The sequence below is a fragment of the Syngnathus typhle genome, linkage group LG18 (assembly GCF_033458585.1).
Source record: "Syngnathus typhle isolate RoL2023-S1 ecotype Sweden linkage group LG18, RoL_Styp_1.0, whole genome shotgun sequence".
Classification (NCBI taxonomy): domain Eukaryota; kingdom Metazoa; phylum Chordata; class Actinopteri; order Syngnathiformes; family Syngnathidae; genus Syngnathus; species Syngnathus typhle.
Genome location: NC_083755.1, coordinates 5676087 through 5703221, shown reverse-complemented (window position 1 = coordinate 5703221; position 27135 = coordinate 5676087). Strand labels below are relative to the sequence as shown.

Below are 27135 nucleotides of genomic sequence, written 5' to 3'. Positions count from 1 at the left end.
CAGCCGTGGCGCATAAAAACGCACATGTGAAAAACGCAGTAGGTGGCTGGGAAGCACTCTTAATCTGGCAACAAATGCGAAAGTCACGTAAGAGAGGATTCCTTCGTGAACTCGCCGACCCCTTCCACGCTCCCCCTCCCCTCCCACACACACACGCCAGGCGAAGGCTCGTAAACGCACATCAGGTACCGAGGTCGTGAAAGTCGTTTTTGAACCGTTGGCAAGCCCCGCCCCCTTCGCCGTTCCTTTCCTCGCGGCGCTCATCTGCTCTAAAGCTGCAGGGTGGCTGACAGGGCCGTCGAGGGCTCTTGTCGCCGGCTGGATTAAGCGCGGATACAAAAAGAGGCTTATGGCCCGCAGGAAGCAATGACTCCTGAAAGAAAAGGACGGGGGAGGGGGCGGGGACAATTAACTGGCTCACGAGTTGGGGCGGTCCTGTCAGAGGGCACCTGAGCCTGGTGTTGTTGAGCGGGACTAGGTCAATCCCCTAGTGCCAACGAGGTCAGGGTCAGGGCACCGTTGGATCAAATAGGTCAAAATACACACACACAAGCCACACACATTTTCTTCAGCCCGTGCAAGTTACTCCATCTAGTGGACTGATGTTTATTTATTTCGACCGCTCGCCACGCTCCGAAACATGAATCGCTCCGCCGGGATTCACGCCATCAGTTAAAAGCAAGTTGCGGGTTTAGGTCCAGCGGCCATCTGTTGGCAAGTGACGCTAATCCCGTAGCGTGATGGGGGGGCTGGCTGGACACTGCCCCACCCAACCACCAGTCGCCCCTCCAAAGACTAGCGTCCCGTTGCGTGTGATCAATAGCGACATTGACCTGTTTTGCATGTGTGCAGCGGCGTGTTTGCATCACTACTGAGGGCTCACTCGCTTGTGGCTGATCTGCATTAACCTCTTTTTATCTTTTTGACACCGCAATAATGCAGCCACTGAGGTGAACATTGATTTTATTGGGGGCTTGTAGCACTGATGAGCGGCTTACAACCCCACGCCGTGTGCAAAAAGGCTTTCATTTGAATTACAAAACTGATCAACTGTCATCTTTTTTTTTTTTTTTTATCGAACCAAGCTGGATGATCTCATTGAATTGTTTAACGAAACAACCGCACTTGTTTATATCCTGTCCCCTTCTAAAGGAGAAATACAGGAACTTTTTTTTCCCCCCTCTGTTCCGCACAATCACAATGTTAACGTGACCTTGAGCCTTTGGATTATTTTACATGACATCATTGCATTGAGACAAGGACATTCGGTTTTCATCAGTGTAGGCTTTATTGGTATAATATGATTTGGATGTTAAAATGTAAAAAAAAAAAAATGTTCATCGCCTTTTAACTGCAGCTGCCATATCCGCTCTACTTGGCCTATTTACTGGAATATTTATAAATGTCACCGGGGACTTTTTTGTCGGCTCGTGTTGAAAAGGGGAAAACAATAGTACTAATCCTTTCTTTCGTTCGTCTTTTTTCCCCCCCCCACCACACAAGGGCTTCTTCCGGAGAAGCATCCAGAAGAACATGGTGTACACTTGTCATCGCGAGAAGAACTGCATCATCAACAAAGTCACCCGAAATCGCTGCCAGTACTGTCGGCTTCAGAAGTGCCTGGAAGTCGGAATGTCCAAGGAGTGTGAGTACACGATGACCCGCTGACACACCTGGCTCGCAGGGGAGAGAGGATTTGTCGTTGACATGGGTTTGCGTTCATTAGATGACACCCACGTCACTCACCAGCTCCACCCATACACTTAATAATAATATTTAAATTAATACCTTTCAAGGTCGAATGAAGTTTACTAGCAAAAGTGCATTTCAAGTTCATCCCAACATCCCATAATGCTCCGGTTGGAGTGAACGCGCCTCGCCGAGAATATTCAGTGTAAACGTGATGCAGTCTGGCAGTCACCGTCAGGGTGACGCCAGGCTTGGCAGGCCGCTGATGAATATGTTCTCACCTGCCGAGAGCGGATGAGCAGGCGTGTAATGGGGGGCGGAGGAGGGGGGGGGGTTGTGTGACAACACACACATCCACATCTCGACCCGATGAAATAATTGTCTGAGGTGTGATCAACAGAGACCTGATGACATTTTATACATGACCCCAATGTGTGCACCACCCATTTGTACTGATTAACACACTTCAATTCTAATCAGTTTACGACTCAGGGGTGTCAAAGCTAGTTTTTTGGAGGACCATTAATACTGTCGATTAATTATAATTCATGTATACATAGGCTACACAACAAACTGATGACTTACTAGTTTTGAAATCAATAAGAACTTTTTAAATTTTTAAAAAGACAAATGGTATTTTTTTTTTTTTTTTTGCAACATCTCTATTTTTATAAAGGGAAGACAATTTGCAATTGTAGCATTGACACAAAGATGCACAATTTGTCTTTGCGGGCTAAATATGATGACACTGTGGGCCAAATTTGGCCTGCGGGCCAGAATTTGACCCCACTCCCTTACATGGTCATTTTCCCATCTTCCCTGTGCTATTTAGCTCGTTTCTCTGTCACATTGTGGGCGAGGGCACTCCCCATGCCACCGCTCTGTGGCTTACAGTAAAAGAAGTTATCCTCTGAGCTACTTACCTTTGAATGGGGCCATTAATCATGGTTAGAAGGAGCTCAGCAGCAAGCTCGCTCTCAAATGGAGCTAGAGAGCCACCTAGTGGTGGATCTTTCTATCAACGGCTGAAATTGAGAGCCGAAATTGAAACAAGATTGCTTGCTTGATTTCTACTGCCTTTTGTGTTCGCCTTTTTTTTTTTTTTTGGTCACTTATTGTAAATTGTGCAGATTGCTTATCCCGTGTCCTCAGCAGTGACTTTGGCAAGTGAATTTGGGGGGGTGAGGAAGGAGAGGCATGCCATCTGGCCACAGTAGGGAGTCTCGATCTGTCTCTGCCTGTCACGCACACATTAACGCACTTCACGTTGCACACGCACAAATAAAAAGGTGTCTATGAATAAAGATATCGCTTCAAACGGCTCAAGGCGGCACAGGCTCGCTGACAATGCCCCCCTCCCCTCCTCGAGCACAGAAGGTGAAGCTCCTGCGAGAGCCAGGGGACGTCTGGGTGACCTTGTGTCCGACGGCAGACAGCTCCAGACGACAGCGCCAGGCCTGTGGCCAGGTGGCCGTGCCAAAGAGAGCAGAATTGGAGGAGGGGGCGTGAAATAAAAATCACTATTATGGGATTGGCATGACTGTCTTTCATCATTGACATTAAAGAAAAATCATTATTATTATTGTATATATTTTTTATAATTCCCCTTCACAAAATGGCATTTTTCAGCCTACTGAATGCGTGAGAAGAAACCTCGCGAGCTTTGGAGGATAAAGAGAGGGAAAGTTTCATCATTGTCGGCGCACTGCGGGAACATTGACACTTTTATCTTTTCATTGAATTTAATCTGCGTGATGGACGAGCTGCCAGCGCTTTAATTTTCCCCTCACTCGAATTATCCCCGTCTGCACACCTCTCAGTGTCGCACACACACACACATGAGCGCTAACAGGAATTGTCTATTAACTAAAGGCTCAGGCAAGATTCGCATCAGAACAAATGACGGAATGATGGCTGTGTGTTAGCGCATTCCGTCCTCGGCAGCTACTGTAAATCATTTCCGCCACAAAAAATCCTTATGCATAAAGTTTCTCTATTAGCATTGTTAATTTCATACGATGTATTGCTCTCGGCGGCTCGGTGGCGCACTTGGGTAGCACGTCCGCCTCACAGTTAGGAGGGTGCGGGTTCGATTCCACCTCCGGCCCTCCCTGTGTGGAGTTTGCATGTTCTCCCCGGGCCCGCGTGGGTTTTCTCCGGGCACTCCGGTTTCCTCCCACATCCCAAAAACATGCTTGGTAGGCTGATTGAACACTCCAAATTGTCCCTAGGTGTGAGTGCGAGTGCAAATGGTTGTTTGTCTCTGTGTGCCCTGCGATTGGCTGGCAACCGGTTCGGGGTGTCCACCGCCTACTGCCCGATGACGGCTGGGATAGGCTCCAGCACGCCCGCGACCCCAGTGGGGACTAAGCGGTACAGAAAATGGATGGGTGGATGGATGTATTGCTCTCACTGGCAAAAACAATGCGAAACAATAGGCCATATTTCTTCCATTTCCGCCTTCCTCCTCAAGTTATTGCACGTGGCAATTCAGCGTGACAGATTGCCAGTCAGTCCTAATAGTTCTTTAATGACTTCATTAAATTGTGTTGTGCGGCTTATGATGGCGCCGGCAATTTGTCAGCGCGGGTAATGTCCGTGCGCACTAAGGGCTGCCCCACTTTAATTTGGGAATTAATTGGACATTGAGGCTGTTGACCCAAATTTGGTTTGCCCGCTTTTCTCCAGTTTTATGTAACCGGGGAGCAGGGATGATCTTTAAAAGCGGAATTACAATAAGATACACAGCACCGAATAATGAGAGTCGTACCCGCCTTCGTGTTCTTCCTGGCGGGCTGATGAACGAGTCGCGGCACAGAGGAGCGCTTTCCTCCGTGGCCCCGGGCCAGGCCCTTCTGTCGCTGATCTCCCATCGGCCCCAATGTTCTGCCCCTTAACAATCAAGGTTAGGATTAAATCTGATCCAAGGTCATCAAATTTAGCTTCCTGGAGGGCAGAAGAGACAAACCTGATTCACTCAAATGATTCCGGTGAATATACTCTAAGTCTGTTACCATTGGCACCCGCCGTCACATTAAGAGCGAGGCGCTCGAAGGCTTTAGCCGCTCTCGTCTCCAAAAGCCAACCCTTGGAAAACCATTAGAGGCGGGATATTTGTCATATCATGTTATTAGATTAGCCGGCACCCACTAATGAAAGCTGTGGTGATTTGTCAGCCTTATGGATAGCTTCATCCCCCAGCACTATTTATCAAGCACCACCCAAACCACCCACGCACAGGCTAAGCTTCACCACGTTCTGGATGCCTTGGGGTAGGGGGGTAATGGGATTCCAATGCTAAACACCCTATCTTGTGTTTTTGGCCCTCTAGGGTGCACGCCGCTCCCCCCCCCCCCCTCATAATTTCTCCCTGTTTTTTTTCTGAAGCTGTTAGAAACGACCGGAACAAGAAGAAGAAGGACGAAAAGAAGCAGGAATGTACGGAAAGCTACGTGCTGAGTCCCGACACGGAGCAGATGATCGACAGGGTGCGCAAGGCCCACAAGGAAACGTTCCCTTCCCTCTGCCAGCTCGGCAAATACACTACGGTCGGTCACGTGACGCCGGAGATGTCGTAATAAGTGCGAGCGTGGAATTAATTGTTGTATTTATCTCCGGATAGAACAACAGCTCAGAGCGACGCGTGTCCTTGGACGTGGACCTCTGGGACAAGTTCAGCGAGCTGTCCACCAAATGTATCATCAAGACGGTGGAATTCGCCAAGCAGCTTCCCGGCTTCACCACGCTCACCATCGCCGATCAGATCACCCTGCTCAAAGCCGCTTGTCTGGACATCCTGGTGAGGACGACAGCCTGCGACTGGCTGATGAGCGCACGTTTGAAATATTCATGATCCTCAATGTCAGGCTGTCCTACTTTGAACCTCATTCAAAGCTCTGTCCCCCGCGTCCACAGATACTCCGGATCTGTACGCGCTACACGCCAGAGCAAGACACCATGACCTTCTCAGACGGACTCACGCTAAACCGAACCCAGATGCACAACGCCGGCTTTGGACCGCTCACCGACCTGGTCTTCGCCTTCGCCAACCAGCTGATCCCTCTGGAGATGGACGATGCTGAGACCGGGCTACTCAGCGCCATCTGCCTGCTGTGTGGTGGTACGCGACATTCACCCAAGACATGGCAGATCTGGTGGCCTTCTGGAGACGTGACCAATTTGTTTTTCCTGGACAGATCGTCAGGATCTGGAACAAGCAGAGAAGGTGGACGTCCTGCAGGAACCTCTCCTGGAGGCGCTGAAGATCTATGTGAGGAAGAGGAGGCCACACAAACCGCACATGTTCCCCAAGATGCTGATGAAGATCACTGATTTGAGGAGCATCAGCGCGAAAGGTGCGTACCCAACATGAGGGATGCCTCAATCCTGCTTATTTAATTTAATTTTAACCTATTTTCAATAGGTGCTGAGCGTGTCATCACGCTAAAGATGGAGATCCCGGGCTCCATGCCTCCCCTCATCCAGGAGATGCTGGAGAACTCCGAGGGCCTGGAGAGCGGCGCCTCGGGGGGCCGTCCCTGCGCCACTCCGCCGGGCAGCTGCAGCCCCAGTTTGTCCCCGAGCTCCGCCCAAAGCAGTCCAGCCACACAATCGCCGTAGTAACGGCCCACGTTAGGGTTTTTGTTTTTGTTTGTTTTCACACACGCCGGTCAGTCAGAGAAGGTGTGAAGGAGAAGTCCTTGACTGATGCCAGATGGAGACCTCCCCCCTGGTCTGCTTTGCCTCGTGTGAGGGGGAGGTACGGCCGGGGGATCGCCGCGCCGCCTCCCAGAGACAACACCGTAAACTCTGCTGATGATCCCCTCCCATCCTCCCACTGCTGCTCCACCATCTTTCTCCAGAAGGCTGTTGGAAAGTCGCCTGAAGCACCACAGGAAGTGAGAGCAGCCAGGATGGGATGTGATAGACTTTTGGACAGATTTGACCAACACCAGACACTTTTTTTTTTTTTTTTTTCGTTGTTGTTGTCGTTGCTGTTGAAGATGCAGACTACAAGCTCGGGACTTGTCAAAAGACCCTCCTCCTCTTCTGCCTCCTTCTTCCACCTCAGAGACTCTGGGTCTTTTCTCTTTTCCCAGCTTCAAAAAATAAAAAAAATAAAACAGATTTCGTACACAGATATATATAAATATATAGAAAAGTTCAGGAATTATCGTGATCGAATGGGAGGCCGTAACGAGGGCGTGTTTTCTGAGATTACAGATTGTTGTACTCCCCTCACTGTTTTACCCATCATGAGAGGAAAAAAATAGTTTGCTCACACGTGTACATTATTCTAATTAACAACAACAAAAAAGCAAAAGAGAATGACATTTCCTTCCAGTCCTCAGATGACGACACACACATACACACATTCAAACACGCACACACTAATATGCACAGAAAACAAGTTGCAATGAGCATCTCTTCCTATTCTTCCAGGTTCTTTCTTATTTTATTGCCTCCAGGAACATGGAAACAAATGATTGTATGAACTCGGTTGTATGATATGGTCACAGGTCCTTTCAAGAAATCCAATTAATGAAGATTCATTATTAAGGTTAAGTAGCCTTTTGAGTTTGTGTATATAAGCTGTATTAATTTCTTTAAAACTATGAAGAGTTTTAGGCTTCACATGATTTGTTTTTTAAAGAATACCTTTTATGTGTTTTGTTCATGGGTTTGTGATTCAAGAAAAAAATACACTTTACTGAAGGAATTTCTTTCATGTTGTGTCCTACTAAATACTGGACGGACCCTTAACACCCCCACCCCACACACACACTCCACATCACTGGCTGTCCACAATGTGGTCCTCACAAACATCCCTTTGCGTGTGTGTTCATAACAGTAGCACTCCAGCATTTTTTGGGCCATGTAGCAGAAACAAATGTGGTGGTTTCTTTTGCTCTTGAAAAAAAAAAACATGGATGCCACTTGTAGCTTTTCAGGCTCAGGTTTGCAGCTTCAGAGTTCAAATGTGAAGAGTGGTGGACTGTACACACTGTATTAAAAACACAAGGGAGTCTCACTTATCGCTGATTTGCGTCAGTGGTGCAAGGGTAGGGAACTTTTATCTGATGCAGTGGTGCCTTGAGAGGGTTTATTTTCGAGAATTGGCTGGTTAAAATGTTCCCGCAGGGCATAGGTTCCCTACCCCTGCTATAGTGGGTGTCCAAAGACTCCATTAAAGTCCCGATACCTGATTTGTACCCCCTCAAGAATGACTTTTTAACCAACCCTGCACCCTGTGATCACTTTACGCCAAAACGCCTTCACTTCCATCGTGATTAGATTATCATTAATGTACACACACACGCACGCCAACGTCTCAGGAAGGAATCATTTTGTATGCTTGGCCTGTCCTTTGTATATGTTCTGTACTGCACTCCCCTCCATCACACACAGACTCTGCTACTGAGCCCTGATATTTTCCTTCAGTCACACATAAGAAAAACTGAAAGCGACCCAGCGACATCCATATGGTCCAAGCTGCTTCCCTCGACATGCAGGACTGCCCGAAAAAGAGCGTGCAACTCGACTCTGTGGTTTATCTGGATTACTACAGAAATATGGAATATGTTGCATTTTTTTTGTCAAGATTATCAAGCGATTTGGGGGGTAAAAGAAGAAAGAAAATTAAAAAAAAACATAAAAAAATATATAAATAAAATAAAACCAACATTTAATAATAATACAATGTTTGTGTGGTCAGTGTGTGTCAGAAATGTGTATTTTCTTCTTTCAACAACTCCTTCAGTGCTTTTTTCCCCTTCCAACCCCATTCACTTGATTAAAAGTACAAATCATTTGGCTAAATTGTGTTAAATTGAGAATGCATTCATTCAGTCATTTGAAATGGTAAAATTGCTCTCTGGGTGAGATCAGTTTTATCTTTATTTATATCTGTAATCTTGTCGTAACAATCAAATTATTGTGCATAAATGCGTCACGCCTTATACGTCACGTCCTTTTAAAAAAAGTCTCGTTATTTGACGGGCCCCGCCTACCATATAGAGTGGCGTTTTGACCAATCAGAATCCTTCGCGCGGAATTTCAAATGTTTTGAAAGGATTGCGCTATAAGACAAGGGTTATCCTTCCGCGAAATTTGTAAACAATATAGTTCTTTTCTTCAAAGAACGATTGAATATTAGAAAGACTACCTAAAAAGCTTTTAAATTAATTTGTTAAAATTAATCATTCTCTAAATCACCACGATACATACGTTGGCATGTTATATTGATGTTAAGATTGCGTTTTGTACAGACAGGCGGAGGGATACTCCAGCTTCGCTCAGAAAAAAAGAAAACCAGTGTATGCTGCTTCGTAGTAAGTAGTTTTGCGTTAGCTACGCGTGGTTAACCTGTTTTGGGTTTAGTCTCTTTTTGTAATGATCTTAGTATTTTACTAAACATTTATTTGCGGAACAACCCCCGTGTGTACGTGTATGGATTTTCCGAGGTCGACGTGTAATTAAAAGAATCCAGGTAAGCCTACTTTTTATTATTTATTAAATATATCATGGCTGACGAAGTTGACGAGTATCACTTACTGTCTTTCTGCTAATATTTTATAAACCATTTTTTTATTTAAATTGCCTGTTGAAGTTTCTGTGCGAGATGTAGAGCGATGTTTCGAGTTGAAGCAAATGATTCCTAACACGTACTATAATGTACACGAGGTTATAATTCGCTCGATGATCGTTCATTTGTTTGTGTTATTTGGTGTTTCCCCAATTAGCTCAGGTTTTGTTTAACGATTACAAATGTATTTCTCTTGGTTAAAGGTAAGGTTGCCAGAATGCCACTACATGGAAAGATAGTCGTGGTTAAGCGGACTGGAGGAGATGGCACTGAATTTCCTCTTACTGCATCGTGCTTGTTTGGAAGGTGAGCTCAAATGCACAATTTGTTGATTATTTATTGTACTGTACCATTCATTTGTTGTTATTTCTAAACATGATTTCAGTATCATTCAAAATCCTCGTGATTTTTTTTCATACTTACCTCAAGTTTCCAACTTTTATAAATATTGCCAAGTCCTTTATGTAGTTCGACTTATTATTTTCAACGCGTCCATTTTGCAACAGGAAAGCTGACTGTGACATTCGTATTCAGCTTCCCCAAGTCTCGAAGGAACACTGCAGAATTGATTTGAATGAAAATAAAGAGGTAACTCAAGTGACACTTGACATTTGAAATTATTCTCAATACATTTTATTTCATTCCTCATTGAATTGGGGTCCTAATGTTAAAAATAAGCATTTTAATTTTTCCTTTGTTTCTTCTAGGTTATTTTAACCAATCTGAGCTCAGTGAACCCGACCCGTATCAATGGGGAGGCGCTACAAAAGCCTGAGCGTTTAAAGGGTGGAGATGTCATAACCATTGTTGATCGTTCTTTCAGGTGAGTTATGCAAAATGGTGGCATACATATTTCAACGGCTTATCATTCTTTTGTTTTTGTGCCTGCATCTGTTTAAGTACTCGCTGAGCCTTAAAATGTTGGCCATTATTTAAATCTCCAGGAACTCGCTTTTTAAACTGTCTAACATGTGATTTGGCAAGTAGCCACAAGGTGGCGCAAATGCCCTGGCAAACGACATTACAAAGAAGCAAAGTCCAAATGGATAACGGATGGTCTATACTGAATGCATTTTTTTGATTTCAGGTTTGAGTACCCTCCGCCTCCCACTCCGAAGAAATTTGCCAAAGGGAGCAAACCCGGAACCCCCAACCCCCATCTAAAAGATGGAACCAACCGCGGCATCCAGCGGTCACTGGAGCAGGCTAAGGGGGAGGACCCCAAGGGAGATGGTAAAGTGCAGCAAAGCAAGACGGCGTCTCCTTTTAGTGATCTCTATCAAATGATCAGAAAATCTCTGGATGTTAAGACCCCTCAGAAATCTTCCGCCAGCTTCCTCCAGACCCCGAGAAAAAGCAATGTTTCCACAAATCAAAACACATCAACGGTGGCCGAGGCCAAAGTCTCTAATGGCGAAGCCACAGCAGAGACTAAGAGTACGATTGTCACCCCGATGTCTGACAAAAAGCGTAAGAGTTGCCCTCGGGTTCTTGTCTCTGATGTGGTGACTCCAGGTACAGAAAATCTCAAGTCCGAAGTGAGCTCGCTGCAGACGGGTCAGAATGTCAATACTCAGAAGTTGAGCAGCAGTGACGCTGTTCAGCAAATTTGTACTCCAACGCCCAAGTCGCCTATGACACGTAGGAGTCAGGAAGTCACACCGACCCAGCATGACGAAGTGATGCCGAGTCCACGGAACAAAAATTCACCAAGGACCACTGGAAAAGGTAAACGTTACATTATTGACGATTTATCCCCACCCCCCATCAAACTGATATTCATTCAATTTGTTTTTATTCTTCAAGGAGTCTCAAGAAAACGCAAAAGTGAAGAGCTTTTGCCCGATCTGCCGGCATCACGGATGAAAAAGAAACGCGTTTCTTTTGGAAGCTACCTTGTTCCCGAGTTGTTTGACAAAAAAATGCCCCCCGATTCTCCCTTGCGTAAAGGCGGGAATCCAAGAAGAAGCTTCTATCTCGATCAAGCCAAACAATCACTGCTGAGACGAGCGTCAGTCATCGGCGTGCCAAATGTGAGACTCTTGTGGTTGAACCTGTGCATGGTGCGATTTTTGTTTTATTTAATTTTTTTTGACAATCCAATTTGTTTTTGTTTTTTTGCAGGAGGCTGAAAGTCGTGCAAAGAAGAGCTCTCGATCTCCTAAAACGCCTGTCAAAAACTCTCCAAAGGGAAAATCCCCATCCTCCAAAGAGCCATCTGCTTTAAAGAAGACTCCAAAACCCAGGACGCCTTCTCCTCGTAGTACACCTTCTCCTCGTAGTAAGTCACCAAATTCAGCCCAGGCTTCTTCAAAAGAGAAATCTGCCTCTGTGAAGTCACCAAAACCCAACACGCCGACCTCCGGCAACAAATTGGAAACGCCTTTGCCCAAAGGCTCAACTAACAAGGAAACACGCACCAGTGTGAAAAGGTTGTCCCCCAAGCCTACCCCTCAGAAAAATGTCAACCAAAAATCACCCCAGGGCTCCCAAAAGAAGCTTCCATCCTTGAAAGGACGGTTTTCTGTGTCTCGCGTCGAAACCCCGTCACCGATTGCCGAAGACGCCGGTGATCCGGTGCAGTTTGTCACGGCGACGCCCAAAATCCCTTTGAGAAGGAAGAGCATGAAGAGAAAGTCATGCAAGACTCCCTTGACTAACAGCGCCATTAAATTCTTAAGAAGAAGCGGCATTTCCCGAGCATCGCTGAAAGGTATCGCTAACTTGCATTAATAAACGAAAACATGATGATGATGTCATCAAAATAACTTTCTGGCAGAGTACAGGAAAAACAACTTACTGTTTTATTTACATTATAGCGTCTTTTCCACATTTCTTTTCCTCGTTTCAGCTACAATGTCTTGGGCTGACACTGTCAAGTTCGGCCAAGCCAAAGTTCAAGCGCCCGTGCCTGTTAGAAATGCAGTGAAAAGTACTGTCACGACAAAAAGGATTGCGAAGAAGATGGCGGCCACAGCACAGGTAAATTTACTGTCCAAGCAAAGCACGGTTATCTTTTCATGCGCTGACTTTTCACGTCTGACTTTTGAAGACTCCGCTAAGAAAGCAGCCGGGCCATGCGAGCACCGGACACGCCGACTCGCCTGCTACCATTGTTGTGGGCCGAGCGTTCACGCAGAAAGTTCCGCACCCAGTTGCCGCTCCGCCAAAAGTCATCTTCAACACGGCAATCTCAAGGGCGAAAATGGATACGGATGAGGATTTGTCAGGTAATTACATTCTTACGCCTGGTCTTGTTTTCTTGGGCCTCCATTTTATATATACCATGTTTTGTTTTAGGAATCTCGGAAATGTTTAAAACGCCTTCAAAAGTGGGCAAGAGAAGATCGGAAGTCAACCGCAGCAGTTCTGTGACGGCTCCGTTGATACTTAATGAACAACCTGGACTTGATCCTTCTGTGTTGAACACTCCCGAGGAGCCAGGTAAGGTGTCCGCTTTGACCGAATGTGAACTTTGAACAAGTGGGAGGAGAAAAACAAAAATCACGTCTCGACCCATTTCCAGGTGAGATGGCCGTGTCGCCGCTCTCTCTCGGATCCACGGTAAAAGTGGGCCGATACAACAAAGAGGCGGTGAAACGCCTCCTTAATGGCAGTCAAGACTCCAGCTTCATCAGTGGTGCCTCATCTATGGAGATGATGACCGATTTTGCCGAACAGCCAAGCACCGAAATGAAGACGAGTGCCGTAACAACCCCGAAGCAGAAGTTGCAGCTCCCAGAGTGTCTCACAGGTGTGAGGAGACTCCTGAAGACCCCAAAACAGAAGGCTGAACCTCTGGAGGATCTGAGAGGGAACCTCCTGAAAACACCAAAGCAGAAAAAAGTTGAGCAACAAGAATGCCTCACTGGAGTCAGAAGAATTTTCACCACTCCAAAACAGAATGAAGCCAATGACCTGCAAGAGAAAGTCCTCAAAACTGAAGTTGCCGATGCTTCCTTCAGTGGGGTGCTAAACCTTCCGAAGACACCGGCGAAGGCCTTGCAGGAGCTACCAGCGACAGCTGAAGAAATTCAAGAGCCGTCAACTCTTAAAGTGACCAGCTCCCCTGCGGAATGCCTCTCGGCCAGCAAGAGAATCAGGAAAACACCGAAGCAAAGACACGCTCCCATTGAAGGCCCCCTCGGAATCGACAGGCTCATGAAGACTCCCAAAGTGCGAAGTGAACCGGTGGATGAGCACTTTGGCATCAAGCGGCTCATGAGGTCACCCAGACTGCGGGGTATTGAACCCGTGGAGGACTTTGAGGGGCTTCAAGAGCTCATGGAGGAACCTGCTGAGGTGAAGGATGGAATGAGGGACAGAACTTGGAGTGATATCTGGCCGCACGCATTGCTAATCTCTCCATTTTATGCATCTCTTACAGTTTAGAGATCAGCTTGTGAGTCGTGAGATGGACGTATCAGAAGGTATGGTACTTTCTGTCCAAGCACAGGACAACAGTTCAGCAGGTGTGAACCATAGCGCTTGTCAAACGGACATCATAAAAGGTACGTCATAATCATAAAATTGACTCGCACAACTTAAAGATGTCTAATATTATCCACCCCCATCTTGTTTCAGAAGAGACACCTGAGATTTTCGCAGCGGTTCCAACCTTTAGTTGTGAGTCTTCTGAAGTTTCCGGAGTGACGGAAATGGACACGGCCTCCATCGAGTCAACCAAACCCAAGAAACCCGTCCGTGGCAGAAGAGCCAAAGCGGCAGAACCGGTGATAGTGGAACCATCTCAGGAACCTGTTGTCTCTGCTCCTGTCAGAGGAAGAAGGGGGAGAAAAGTAGAGCCAACTGAACCACCCGCTGAAGAACCGAAAGCTGCCCCCAAGCCTAAAAGAGGAAGATATGCTAAAAAAGTTGAGGCTGCCGCCGAAGCTTTGCCAGAGCCCAAAGGTGAGCCTGCGTTGTATTATCATTGATGAGCTAACATGTTTTTTTTCCCCCTTAAGTTAAATTACGCCGATGTTTCTCATTTGCATTCACCAGCTTTAGATGTCAAGGAACTTAGTGATGACCAACCGGAGCAGATGGCAACTGAACACCATGAAACAAAAGCCATAAATTCCATTGAGAGTTTGCAACAAGTGGAGACTGCAGCCGAGGACGACGTCCCTGTTGTTCAAAAGAAGTCTGTTCGGGGGAGACGAGGCAAGCCGGTGGAAGAGGAGGTCCTCTCTGCTCCAATCAGGGCCGTAAGAAAGACGAGAGCTCAAGCAACCGCGCCCACCGCGGGGAGGCAAACTACCAGAAGTAGGAAGACAAAGGCAGAAACTTGTGACGCTCTGCCTGAAATAGTGCCAGAGAGAGATGCGGTGACCGAAACTTCAGAAACTAACACCAGCCGAGAGGATTCCAAGACTCCCGCAGAGCACTCGATCGTGAAGCCTAGCCGGGGCAGGAAAACGAAGCAAGCGCCCATTGATCTAACCGAGCCAGGAGAAATACTTGACATGGAACAAGCTCCGCCACCAGCACCCACGAACAAAAAAGGAAGAGGCAGGAAAGTCATCACTGAGACGGTTGAGCCAGAAGAACTCAAAGTCACCTCTGAGGAAACAGATACTCAGTCCAAGCCTCTTGCCAGAGGAACCAGAGGACGGAACGCCAAGCGCGAAAAAGAGCTCGAGCAGACTTCCATGGTAGCACAGCCTGGAACCCCGCGGCGTACAAAAACTTTGAGGAGTGGCAGAAAGGTTGAGAAAAATGTTGATGGAGAAAATCTTAACCCAGTTGAAGCAGAAGCGCCAGAGGCTTCTGAACCAGAGCAGATCAGTCAACCTGCCTCTGCAAAAACAAAACGAGCCGTGCGAAAACCAAAGCAAGCGGCGCTTGAGCCTCCTCCCGCAGAGAACCAAGATGACCCAATTGAGACACCGCCCAAAAAATCCCACAGAAGCAGCAGAGCAAAACCTGCCGAAGATGTTCCCATCTCACAGGTGCCAGAAGATAAAACGGAAGATGAACACAAGCAACAAAGGGGGAGAAGAATAGAAACCACTTTGAAAGATGACGTGAAACAAGCCGTTCCGGTTAAGAGAGTGCGACGAGGGCTGGCCTCTGCCTGCGAGGAGGCCCAAAAAGCTCCAGTGACAGTTCCAGAGTTAGCTCCAGCGTCAGTAGAACCAGTCAAAAGGGAGAGACGACCAGTTGCTAAATCCTCAACAGAATTGGCTATAACTGACAAAAAACAGTCCCGTGCCACCAGCCATTCAAACGCCACTGTGCAAGAACCACAAAAAACAGTGAAATGGAACATGGAGGTCCAAGTCCAAGAGATCCCTAAAAGAGCCACGAGAGTGGTCAGAAGCAAGAGGTCAAGCCCTGGTGTGCATACCAAGACGGAAAGCCAGAGTGAGTCTGAAAATGCGGATAAAACTGAAGATGAGCTCCCAGAAAAAGCAGTCGAGCCTCAGCCTGCCAAGAGAGCTAGGCGAGGGGCAAAGGTCGCAAATGAATCCACCAGCAAGGTCAACACTGATGAGACGGAGGCTCAGCCGAAAACCAGAAGAGGAAGATCAGCTAAGAAATGAGTAAAAGCGGTAGAAATGAGCACCTCTGTTTAGAGCAATTTTTCAGAATTTCCCTTTTTTTTTTTAACCTTAAGTCTGTTTTAGTTGGCACTATTATGTCTTATGTTGAATTTTTATGAGGAAAAGTTAAGCATTGTGTTTTGTTGTCATTTTAACAGCAGGGAATTTAATTAAATTACGTTTCAAGGGTATTTCTGTCATGACATGAATTTGAGCTGTGTTATAATTGTGGCAGAAAATAAAATTGCGTTATTGTGTATTTTTTTCTGCTGTACAACGTCTTTCACTTGAGTTAGAGGTTTTCCACCTGTCAAGGCCCTCAAAGTGTTTCAAACTGGTTGAAGTATCTTCACAATGAACTCCTGCATCATGTGAGTTCGTCTTAGACTAGATTCCAGTATTAGAAGTGCTAATCTAAAATTTCATTTTATTCTTGCTAGATATTGACAAGATAAAATTGGTGGGGGTTTATTTGAATCATTTTCATTTATTGTGAAAAATTGCAATTTCAGAGGGCAAGAATTTTAAAAACAAAATGACGCTTTCTCTTAAGACTAATGTGATTGGCAATAATTATGATTTTCTCACAGTATGAGCTACACCTTTGAGAAAAGAAGTGTTTATATAAACTTTTATGTATAGGTGTGTATATGTTTTATGTATAAGTACTTAAAATATGCGTTTTTGTTTGTACTTGATATTCTAAATTCACGGAACCTTTTCAAGCGCAGTTGGAACAACCCGGAAGATTTTGGAGGTAAACCCGGAACAAACGTTTGTCCCGCGTTGGAGGGAGATTTGAGCGACACATGAAACACTGAGTATTTCTGTCGTCAGTTTTTCATATTTAATAAGATAATTGTAATTTAGGTTCTTTTTTTAAATAGGTTATGGAATCCAAAAGCGACATTAAAACGACGCCTAGCGGTTTTCACTGTGTCTTATGCAACGTCAACCTACCAAACCGTAAGCAATGCCACTAAATGAGCTTCGTTATTTTCGCTAGCTTTTTTACACAGCAACATAAACCTTGAAGTGAAAGTAAAATAACTCATTTACAAATAACTAGTACTAGGTGGTGAAATTTAAGCCATGTGGAACGAATTCTCATAGTTAGAAGCCTAGTCGCCATGTATTCCTCTTCTGTATTTCTCCCTATGATTTCTGTTTGTGGTGCTCCATCTTCTTTAGAATCAAGTGTGGATCAGCACGTCAAAGGTCGAAAGCACCAAACATTAAGCAATGTGCGAACCACCAGGAAGACCCAGGAGCAGCACAGCGTGTTTGTCAGCGGCATAAAACCGGAGATCTCAGAGGTTGACCTGGTGGACTACTTCCAGCAATTTGGAGCCGTTTCCGACGTTATCGTGGACAAAGATAAAGTCAGGCAATTGTTTTTATTTGATCTTCTTCATAAACGGAGTTCAAATTGTTTACGCGGTGACCTTCTCCATCTTCAGGGCGTCTTTGCCATTGTGCAATTCAACCAGACAGAGAGCATTCAGGCTGCCTTGTCCTGCGTCGAGCACAAAATGAAAGGACTCAAGCTGCGCGTCAAACCCCGGGAGAAGAAGGAATTCAAGTTCATCCCCAAAATGAAATGTGACCTGCAGAACTTGCAGCAAGTTTTGGATCACCTAAAACCACAACTCTGTCAGCTTCCTTCTGTAAGTAATGTTAAAAATCTATCCTTAAACTCACTAGTGAGGCCAAAGCAAGGACTTCTAAGACAGGTTAGTTTCTCTTTGGACTTGATTTTTTTTATCTAATGTGATTTTTATTAGGTTAATGCTCAGATGCAGTACATTGAGGACCGGTTCCAGCTTGCAGATACTGAGAAAAAGGCTCGAAACTTGCTGGTGCAACTCTTGCAGGAGGTGTTTGTGGAGTTTTTTCCAGGTATCCAAAATCCTTTTATTATTTTTCCTTTTTTCAATTGGAGTTGGCAATGAAAAAGGCTCAACTCAAAAAAGTTGTATTAAAAAAACGTCCCCCAACTTTATTTTTATAAGTCTCCTGTCATGTGCAACTTACAGATAGCCAGATTTTGCCATTCGGCTCGTCCGTCAACACGTTTGGCATTCACGCCTGTGACCTGGACTTGGTTCTGGACTTGGAGAACACAAAAGTCTTCCAGGCCCGTGCCAAGTGTACATCAGAGGTGCGACATAATTTAAATAGTTGTCCATCTTCTACTTTGGATTGATTTGTCTTCCTTCGGTGTCAGGCAGTCGAGTGCATGTCAGATGATGGCCACTCGGAGGACTCCATCCTGTCTGACATCGACCTGTCCACGGCCTCCCCCGCCGAGATTCTAGACCTGGTGGCGACCATCTTGAGGCGCTGCGTGCCCAGTGTGCACAAAGTCCACGTGGTCAGCAGTGCCCGCCTCCCGGTGGTCAAATTTCATCACCGCGAGCTCAACTTGCAAGGGGACATCACGATCAACAACAGGTTGTTTTACATGATTATATTTCATGCTCTTTAATTTTCATTTTTATGTTAATATTTTTAAAAACTTGTTTCATCTCCTCAGTCTGGCCGTAAGGAACACCCGCTTCCTTCAGCTATGCTCAGGAATAGACGAGAGACTGAGGCCTCTGGTGTTCACAATACGCTACTGGGCCAAACAGAACCAACTGGCAGGTAAAATTTCCAATTCATTGAGAATTTTTAGTGGATTACATACACGCATTGATTTGATTCTTCTCTTTAGGTTTTGTTATATATTTGGCCACTAGATGTCAGTAGAAATTCACTTCTGTTTACTTATTTGGATTCTGTCTGGCCCACTGGGCATTTTACATGATCAGAAATCCTGTGCTGCGTGTTGCATTAAAAATGTTTTCCCCTTTAAAATAAGTCATTTTACATATTTCTTCATGTAGTACATTAAAAACAGGTTAAAATGTTTTTGTTTATAATACTACACAGCCTACAACCTAATTAAAAGTCCTGCTGAGAAGTCATTGTCTTTGCCTCCAGAACTTTATAATAACAGTCACTCTTTGATTTGGCTGATAACGTAGTATTCCAGTAAAATCTCCTGTCACATGGTTAGTGTTGTAACCCAAAGGTAACCCCAGCGGTTCCGGTCCACTGCTCAACAACTATGCTTTGACGCTGCTTGTCATCTTCTTCCTGCAAAATTGTGAGCCTCCCGTTCTCCCCACTGTGGCGCGCCTCAAAGACATGGCCTGTAAGTGTTGACTCGCTCTGCCAAATAGTGAGCTCATCATAGTAATGCTACTTGTATTTGCTGTCTCTCATAATGTAGATAATAAATGGGTTTTGCAACATTTTCAACTTGCACACAAATGTTTCTGAACAAGTCATGAGAAAAGCAAGTGTGACCGGCATGTACCAGTTCCAATGTGTGAAAGTGTTTGTTGACCTTGTAGGTGAGGAAGAGGAATGTGTGATTGAAGGATGGAACTGCACCTTCCCCAGTCAGCCCATCGCGGTGCCCCCCAGTGGAAACAGCCAGGATCTCTGTAAGTCCATCCATCGTACCGTGATTCCGTCATTATTTTAATGTACAATGGTGCCTTGGGATAAGACCCAATTCGCAAGTTTTTGTAAGGTACGAGTTGCAATCTGACTTGTGCGCAAACATCTGAGGTATCAATGAACTCAACTCACTCCACAAGGAACAACAGATGAGTTTTTCTGACATAGGTTATTGCAATACAAATGAAGTCGTCGTGATTATTAAAATAACACGTTGAAAGAGGACCTTGAAAAAAATAATTTACATATTAGAACGCAACTGCAGAAAACAATTGCAATTAGAGGATGTTTCAAAAATAGTTCAGCCCTAAGATGAATTCCGATGTCGTTTCCGCCAGGCACCCTTTTGGCTGGTTTCTTCTCCTTCTATGCCAAGTTTGATTTTGCAAGTAGTGTTATATCATTGCGGGAGGGGGATGCAATGCCAGTCACAGACTTTAGTCACAAAAATAACGAGGAGGAAAACCCCACTAAGCGTGGACCTAAACTGGGCCCCCTCAATGTTTTGGATCCCTTTGAGCTTTCCCACAACGTAGCAGGGAACTTGAATGAGCGCTCCCAGAGATGTTTCCAGAAGGCTTGCCAGGACGCCGAGAAGTACTGCCGCAGCCTCCAGTACTTGCAAAAGTCCACCAAAGGAAAGTCCTGGGGCCTTGTGCGTTTATTCACCCCCAACGGCGGAGTGGCGCAAACCAAAGAAGACGAGCTGAAAATCAGCATTCCGTTCAAACCATCCACACTTCCCAAAGCCCTCCGCACGGCCAAAGATGATTTCCGCCCGGTGTGGTTCGAAAAGGTGTGCGCTGCTGTGAAGCAGATCTTCCACAGTGTCCTCAGATGTGACCTCACTGTCTCATCGGGTTTTGGCTTTTCTGGGGATTCGGCCGCAGACGTCTCGGCAGAAATGGATACCAGTTCCGGGTCCCTCGACACGTCGGTAAACGGCAGCATGGAGCATCCCGCCGCGGTGGGCGCCAAGCGGCGACTCTCTGCTGCCGACGACGACATGCCGGTTTCCCCTCAAGGCAAAAAACCGAGGATGTCCAAAAGGGGCAAGCGGGATCCCCCCTACTGGCTGTGGGGCCAGAAACACGCCGTGTGGGCCGGCAGGAGAAAAGTACGGCGTGAACTAATCAAAGACACCGACCTGAGGCCCGAAGGCAGCTGCATGCAGCTCGAGGCCCAAGTCACAGATCGCATCATTGAGAAAGAAGTGGCGCTCGAGAGACCGCTGGAGTTCAAGATTCAGCCCCACATGGTGGGTGAGGCAGAAAGCACAAAGGTCGTGTTGAGCTTGGAGCCGTGCAGCGACCCAGCTGGAGTTGTTCAGGACTTGGTTCATTTTCTTGAAGCTTTCCTTCCCAAGATGGTGGAGTCGCTGCTGGAGAAAGAAGCTGAAGAAGCGGAGAAAATGGGACATCACTGTTAAATTTTGTTTTGTTTTGGCTGCAGAATGGACATCCAGAATGAGCATAGATATCTACGAATGTAATTAATTGCTAGAGTGGTTTGAAATTAACCCCTCCGATGGATGTTAATTTGTTGAATTGACCTTCTCTAAACTTTTAAATGCACGTCCAACTGTTTCGATTTTTTTCTCTTCCCAGCTCGGTGTTGTCTCACAAGAAATTGAACGGCAAATGTTCTGACCGTGCATTTTACACAATTAAAAACAACAAAACAAATTAAAAACAAGAATAATCATGGCCAGTCAAAGAGTATGTATATTTCGCTGCTTAGTTTGATAGTTTTCTGTTTGTGTATTTATGTTGGTAGAAATAATGCTCATAAATTTTGCTGCTCTGAGGAAAACTCATTTGAAGCGGTCTTCGAAAAGAATTAATCATTTGTATTGTGATGTCTCACTTTATAAAGCGCTTGATTGGTTGTGGTATTGGCAGCGTGATAACTTTTTCACCAGTGAGCTCGGTCGCTGATCCAGCACAGACAAATGAGAGTCATTACTTACTCAAGCAGACGTTTTTATTGGTGCAAGTGAAAGATGCCCGGCCCGATTGATATCATTCATCTCACGTTTACGTAAGGGCACACACGAGGCAGCTGACGAGATGCTTATTTGCATTTTAAATTTTCCAATCAGGAAAATGGAGGAATATCTAAAGTTACAAGAAAAAGAAGTTCAAGTTGAACCACTTAAATATAAGTATATCAATGCTTCCCAACAGTACGTCTTCATGGACTGAATTCTCAATATTTTTCTGTTTATCTCTCAGGCAAGTGTCTGTCAAACCCGCTTCCGGCTACTCTGATATTACCCGTCTGTGTTTCTTTAAAGCCACTAATGATATAAGACCAATCGGGTACACTCGTACCTCCGAGCCAGAGTCAAAGTGATTGATATCAAACTATGAGTGTGTTTCAGGTGACACAAAACAAGAAAGCAGATATTAACTACCAATGTTGATCCATACAAAAGTCCTTGAGTTTCACTTTCAACCAGAATGAATTAATTTGCTGCTTGGAATAGAAAGGTAAAAGGGTAAGTTGCTCTTATTGAACATTGTTAACGGCGTTCATTGTTGAGTGGATCACACTTGTTGTAATTACTTCCCAGAATCGATTTTGCTAGATCCATCAGCACGGGAAGAGGAAAAAAGAGACACTCGAGGTTTTCGTGGCTTCAAACAGGTAACGTCAATCTTATTCTCCACTTTAAGTAAATATTGACCTGATTTTACTGTCAAGCTTCGCGCCATTTCTGATCGAGATCGAGGCGTGTTATTCTGTTCTTGTAGATATTGTTACAATCTCAATATAAGCTGAAAAAATGTTTTGTATCTTCCGCTAATGACCCGGGCCAAACTTAGCTCCTCCCTTACATGTAAAAATTTTTAGCTGAAATAAGATGGTCACTCCAGCACCCCCCCCCCCCTTTCCATTATATCAATTCAATTTTTACTATTAGACTTAGTAGATGTGGCGCCATCTTGTGGCATCTTGCAAAGCCTACAAAGAAATCTGAATAGGTGCATTTCTTACTAGCCAAACGCAAATACTAAGTTGCCAGGGAATCATAACAGGCTGATGGAGAAGATATGAAAAGCTGATTCCATCCTTCAAATATTCTCTTGAACATGGTACCGACGAGTGAAAACATAGAACCGCCCTCGAAATCAAATCATCAAGCCTCGTAAGGCCGGTCGCCTGCGTCATCCATCAGAGTTACCTGAAGCTGCCGGCCTGCTCATGAAAGCATCAGTAAGTCGGGCCCGCCGCTGTAATTGGCCCGCTCTGCTTCCCGGCAAAGACAAATGGTTCTTAGTCAGAAGCAGTCTTGAGTAGCCGCTCTCCTCTTGGGACGGGAGAATCACACGAGACGCCGCTATTTGGGAAAACAACTGACGTGCACGGTCTCAGTCTTTATGCCAGTAAATAGCTAGTGTCCATAACATACTAGCCCGGAGAAATATGACGAGCATTTTTCCCCCCAGCGGTCGCTCCTCACTGACGCTCAGAGGATCCAACATACGGTATACAACAACAAATTATCATCGGTTCCCCAGTTTGTCTCCCAATGACCCCAGCCTCGTTATGTAAAAAAAAAAATCAAATGTAACTAAAAGAACAAATGGGGTAATGCTAGGTACTAAACTAACGTTCCCTATGCGAGCTGCATCTGGCTAGCTAATCCTCCATTGGGGTACATAATGACAAATATTGTTATTGCTAATGGTGGACAATGACTAGCGAATAATGCAACAAAGTTAAATGTAGGGTCGCGAAACACCGAGGTGAATTTTACCATTTGAAATTCTCCGATTCATTGTATGTGCACGTAATAACGATTCTGGCAATTATTTCTTTTTTTTTTTCCCTCCACCATGTCATGTCCGACTAAAAAGCACTTTGTTCAGATTAGTGTCTCATTGACAGAGATAAGACGGAATAAAAACACATCATTACCCCCCTTTTCCACGCGTTTGACAGGAAGGAGTCTGATTTTCTCCCGGGAGATTGCGCTTCCATCATGCTTGCGCGTGTAAACTGCTTGAGTAATGCAAATAGATGTTTCATCTGGAGTGGAACTTTGACGTCGAAGAAAAAGGTCACATTTCAGACCAGGCATGGCAAAGTTGGCGATCAAGTAAAGTTTCCTTCTATCAGAGCTTCTCCACGGGAGGGTTTTAACTAAGCGCTAGCGGCGTGTGAAAAATTGAACTGTTGCCTCTTTGCTCTTATCTGGCTTGTTCACAAGCAAACACTGCGGACAGCTAATGAGTTTGTCCTGTGCACATCGTTGTTTCTTCCCATTGACTTTTATAGCACCGGAGAGTCAACGTTGAGATGTTGATTACTGAAGTAGAATTGAAATGTTCCGGAAAGGCCACCGTTAAGGATCAGATAGTTACGACAGGGCGACTTCACCCCGGGATTACTCTTAATTTATTTTTTTAATCCATTTTCACTTCAGTTGGGCTTTCCTCTAATCATACTTTGAATGATGGTGCAATTATTGCTGAGAGATGGTCCGAGCAATCAATGAGTAATCTTAGAATCCACTTCCAGCCTTTTATGGCACTGCTTGTTTATTGCCAGCATGAGGTCCACAGAGGCCACCAGCTGAGAGTTCGGCCCAAATGGACCTGTGTTTTTGACAAGCGCTTGGGGACGACCCTAGCAAAAAAAAGAAAGCTTTGTTGTTCTTTTTTTTTACTATTCTATAAACAGCTGATGACTGTCATATGTCTCATGGGAGCCCCCCGGAACAACACGTGTCTTTCATTTACTAAGCAACAACAGAATTTTATCCCTTCAAATTCATTTTTAAAGTTGCATTTGCAACGTGTGTATTACTCGCTCAAATATAAATGGACAATTTGTTAAAAACGACTATTTTTGTAACATGATTAGGCCCATTTTGGCTGCTACTTGATAGTTTAACAAATACACAAACTAACTTAAAGGGCCACATTTTCCCGTAATATTTATCTTAAACTCCGTGTGGTGTGAATTCATAAAATCATCCTTCCTAGCCCCAAAGCACCTCCAACCACAACAATACACGTGTTTTGTTATTGCAATACCTCCGATGGCGTCACTCGGCAGTGATTATTAATATCTTCCTAATGGCAAAATTTTTACGGCAACTTTTGTGTCGGATCCCATTAGAGGTGGTGTGTGTCTCACCAGCGCTCCACTAATGTGCCGCGTGAAATTGTCCAATTTGATTTAATTGGTCTGACAATCATTATTCTTTTACTCCAGATAATATAATTTGAAATGATACAAATGAGTTGTTGCTTTGTTCATCTTTTCTATGCCACTGGTGTATAGTGACCGCCGTTATGGCCCCTTTTTTGCCTACGTTTCTATACTTTTTGCGAGATGTGAGGTGACGTAAGAAAAACTTGCTCCTGCTTCCGTAGCATCATTTTAACAATAAACGCAATAGCAAGTGTCCCCAACACAGCAAGCAAATAAACCCTGTGAAATGTCACCTAGCGATTAAGCAATAAAAAAAAAAGGCAAATAACAAAAGCATCGATGCGCATATCTATCTCTGTCGCGAACGCAAACAGATGAACGCGCACAACGATAAGTAACCTGAACAGCAGACTGTGAAGATCCAAGATAAACTGGAGCTTCTGCAAAGGTCATAAAAAAACCATAATCGACTAGTTTGACCACCTGAGAGAGATTTGATCCTTTCATTACCACCAAGAGAAATATGTTCGGTCTTTGCAGATTAGTCAAAACAATTTAGTGATCCTGATGACAACAATCTCCCTCAAAATGAACCCGAAGCACAGATTGATAGTGTATTTTTTTTTTTTTGTAAAAAGAAAAAATCTAAATGTGTTCATCATTGATGTACAGAAAATGGATGGATTATTCATATATTTATGATAGCAACGTATAGTGACAGGCAGAACGATTCCATGTTCATCCACTAGAGGGCAGAATGTACAATCTTTCATAAATTGTACACCGTCCTGAAAGCTTTTTAAAATACGTTGCGCTAATATGGTCACCAAAAATATTTTGTAAAAAAAAGAAAAATGATGATGAGCAATAGCATATATAATCTTTAATGAACGGATGATTCCAAGTTACGCAATGCACTGCCGCGTGGCTGTCAGAGTAGCGGGAAAAATAAGAGGTGTGGTTTAGTGTTACTCAGCAGCACGCATCAGGTATGCGCGCCTCACTATAAAAGGGCGGCAAACGGAGGAGAGGAGCAAGTCGGGGCACCAGCATCACCACCACCACCAGCATCATTATCAACCTTCCAATACTCTCCAGGAGACTTCCACCAAGTAGGTTTTCATTTTGTTTTGATATATGGCAACTATGTGATGATATATGGCACTTATTAATACAACCATGCGACCCAGAAGGACTGTGCATGACTGCTCCGTTGTTCTTCTTCAAGGGTCCATCCAACATGCTGAGACCGTGCATGATGCTCGCCGCACTCCTCATGTGCTTGTTGGTGTTTTGGAGCGGCTTGGCCGACGCCTACCCTCCCAAACCCGAGAGTCCCGGCACCAACGCTTCCCCGGAGGAGTGGGCCAAGTACCAGGCCGCCGTCAGGCATTATGTCAACCTCATCACCAGGCAGAGGTGACACACAGCATGTTGTACTTTTCTGCATAATTAGAAGAAAGCTACAAAACTTATTTCCCTCCTCTACGCGGTATTTGATTTTGATTTTTTGTTTTGTTTCAACGAACTTTGCGTAGCAGCTTTGTCATTTTACCGCATGACATCTTATAGGAGCAATTTGTGATAAAGTGTCTTCATCTAAAAGGTTAACGGCTCCTTGATCAAATACAAAGTCTCATATTTCAGCTTTGCCAAACATTACATCACCGATTGGAGTCATTAAGTGGAAACTGGTCGCACCAGTACAAGAGTGTACACACACACAATGGGGTGTTATTTAGTACACTAGGCATCATTTATGCTCCTGCTGTGTAATTACACAGGCTAGATTTATCATCGTGTCATGCGGCTTTTACTCCTCAGTAGTCAAGCATCGATTTCTGGAAGCAAGACAATGGCAGACAAGCTTGTCCGAATCTGTGCCGAGTAGTTACAAGATGAGTCCTTCCAATATGATAGTATTCTGTAATAGTTTTTTCTTTTTTTCAGATATGGGAAAAGGTCATCCCCTGAGGGAGCGATGGCCTGGCTGCTTTTTGGTGCAGATCCAAGCCAAGACACTGAACCACGGTGAGTGATCAAGATTCAGATCATCACTAAATTCCATCAAATATCGTCCTAATTTAATCACAGTGGGCCCCAGATGTATCATGTTTTTTCTCAGAATTCCAAGCAAGAGTTTGTTTTTTTGTTTTTTTAAATATACATTTAATGGTTGCAAATGTTTAATTTTCAAAAACATTTGGAGTATGCTTATCCACCACGATGCTGTTCATCTAAATATTGTTTTAATTATATTCAATTGCATTACACTTATGACAATGAGTGTGATTGCAGTGTGCCTAACCATTATTCTCTCTTTTTTTTGTTTTGTTTACAGTTTGGACTATAACAGTGGATGGTAATTGATGAAAACGCTGACTCGTCCTCCTAAAAAAACTAAATCCAACAACAATCAAAGCTGTGATTTTCCTGGAGGGTCACCCTGCATCTAAATAATCTATTTCAATTGATCGATATGCATGCATGTTTTTTGTTCTATTTGTCTGCATTGCTTCTCTTTGTACACCTCTTTGTTTTTGTGGCCTACATTGTAAATAATTTGTATGAGAAAAATAAGTTTACAATAAAGGAAATAATGGCATGAAGGTTATGAGTTAATACAGTTTTATTTTG

General features: G+C 44.6%; 4 protein-coding genes across 13 annotated transcripts in view; all 4 read left to right on the top strand.

Annotated features, from left to right (window-relative positions):
- raraa (retinoic acid receptor, alpha a) overlaps positions 1–7657 on the top strand; it is a 72062-nt gene extending 64405 nt beyond the window's left edge. For all 8 annotated transcript variants that reach the window (XM_061265019.1, XM_061265015.1, XM_061265020.1 and 5 more), the window contains 6 exons: positions 1504–1645; positions 5077–5237; positions 5312–5488; positions 5605–5809; positions 5886–6044; positions 6113–7657. In XM_061265019.1, the coding sequence (XP_061121003.1) occupies positions 1504–1645; positions 5077–5237; positions 5312–5488; positions 5605–5809; positions 5886–6044; positions 6113–6309 (1041 nt within the window). In that variant the 3' untranslated portion in view covers positions 6310–7657. The remainder of the gene's footprint in view (positions 1–1503; positions 1646–5076; positions 5238–5311; positions 5489–5604; positions 5810–5885; positions 6045–6112) is intronic.
- A 1332-nt stretch (positions 7658–8989) lies between these two features.
- On the top strand, positions 8990–16081 carry mki67 (marker of proliferation Ki-67). Of its 3 annotated transcripts, XM_061264978.1 has the most exons (15): positions 8990–9178; positions 9478–9580; positions 9781–9862; positions 9982–10097; positions 10362–10507; positions 10790–11002; positions 11081–11307; positions 11399–11987; positions 12126–12256; positions 12327–12504; positions 12575–12718; positions 12801–13576; positions 13662–13785; positions 13859–14185; positions 14279–16081. In XM_061264978.1, the coding sequence occupies exons 2-15, from the start codon at positions 9492–9494 to the stop codon at positions 15820–15822; spliced, it is 4686 nt and encodes a 1561-aa protein (XP_061120962.1). In that variant the 5' UTR covers positions 8990–9178; positions 9478–9491; the 3' UTR covers positions 15823–16081. The 3 variants fall into 3 exon arrangements, with proteins under 3 accessions (XP_061120962.1, XP_061120961.1, XP_061120963.1); XM_061264977.1 differs by having other exon boundaries at positions 10362–11002; XM_061264979.1 differs by lacking the exons at positions 9478–9580; positions 9781–9862; positions 9982–10097 and having other exon boundaries at positions 10362–11002.
- A 478-nt stretch (positions 16082–16559) lies between these two features.
- On the top strand, positions 16560–21226 carry tut1 (terminal uridylyl transferase 1, U6 snRNA-specific). Its single transcript, XM_061264991.1, has 10 exons — positions 16560–16788; positions 17014–17204; positions 17283–17489; positions 17607–17721; positions 17859–17983; positions 18050–18276; positions 18359–18468; positions 18899–19021; positions 19224–19316; positions 19671–21226. The coding sequence occupies exons 1-10, from the start codon at positions 16713–16715 to the stop codon at positions 20759–20761; spliced, it is 2358 nt and encodes a 785-aa protein (XP_061120975.1). The 5' UTR covers positions 16560–16712; the 3' UTR covers positions 20762–21226.
- A 149-nt stretch (positions 21227–21375) lies between these two features.
- On the top strand, positions 21376–27107 carry pyyb (peptide YYb). Its single transcript, XM_061265044.1, has 4 exons — positions 21376–25610; positions 25727–25917; positions 26449–26529; positions 26840–27107. The coding sequence occupies exons 2-4, from the start codon at positions 25739–25741 to the stop codon at positions 26862–26864; spliced, it is 285 nt and encodes a 94-aa protein (XP_061121028.1). The 5' UTR covers positions 21376–25610; positions 25727–25738; the 3' UTR covers positions 26865–27107.
- The last annotated feature ends 28 nt before the right edge of the window (positions 27108–27135 follow it).

Bases quoted from the DNA above. Each gene is read 5' to 3' on its own strand.
- tut1 (XM_061264991.1), top strand. From the start codon at position 16,713: ATGGAATCCAAAAGCGACATTAAAACGACGCCTAGCGGTTTTCACTGT. The intron at 16,789-17,013 runs GTAAGCAATGCC...CATCTTCTTTAG, and splicing joins CAACGTCAACCTACCAAACC to AATCAAGTGTGGATCAGCAC. The intron at 17,722-17,858 runs GTATCCAAAATC...TGCAACTTACAG, and splicing joins GTTTGTGGAGTTTTTTCCAG to ATAGCCAGATTTTGCCATTC.
- mki67 (XM_061264977.1), top strand. From the start codon at position 9,492: ATGCCACTACATGGAAAGATAGTCGTGGTTAAGCGGACTGGAGGAGAT. The intron at 12,505-12,574 runs GTAATTACATTC...GTTTTGTTTTAG, and splicing joins TACGGATGAGGATTTGTCAG to GAATCTCGGAAATGTTTAAA. The intron at 14,186-14,278 runs GTGAGCCTGCGT...TGCATTCACCAG, and splicing joins AGCTTTGCCAGAGCCCAAAG to CTTTAGATGTCAAGGAACTT.
- pyyb (XM_061265044.1), top strand. From the start codon at position 25,739: ATGCTGAGACCGTGCATGATGCTCGCCGCACTCCTCATGTGCTTGTTG. The intron at 25,918-26,448 runs GTGACACACAGC...TCTTTTTTTCAG, and splicing joins AACCTCATCACCAGGCAGAG to ATATGGGAAAAGGTCATCCC. The intron at 26,530-26,839 runs GTGAGTGATCAA...TTTTGTTTACAG, and splicing joins AGCCAAGACACTGAACCACG to TTTGGACTATAACAGTGGAT.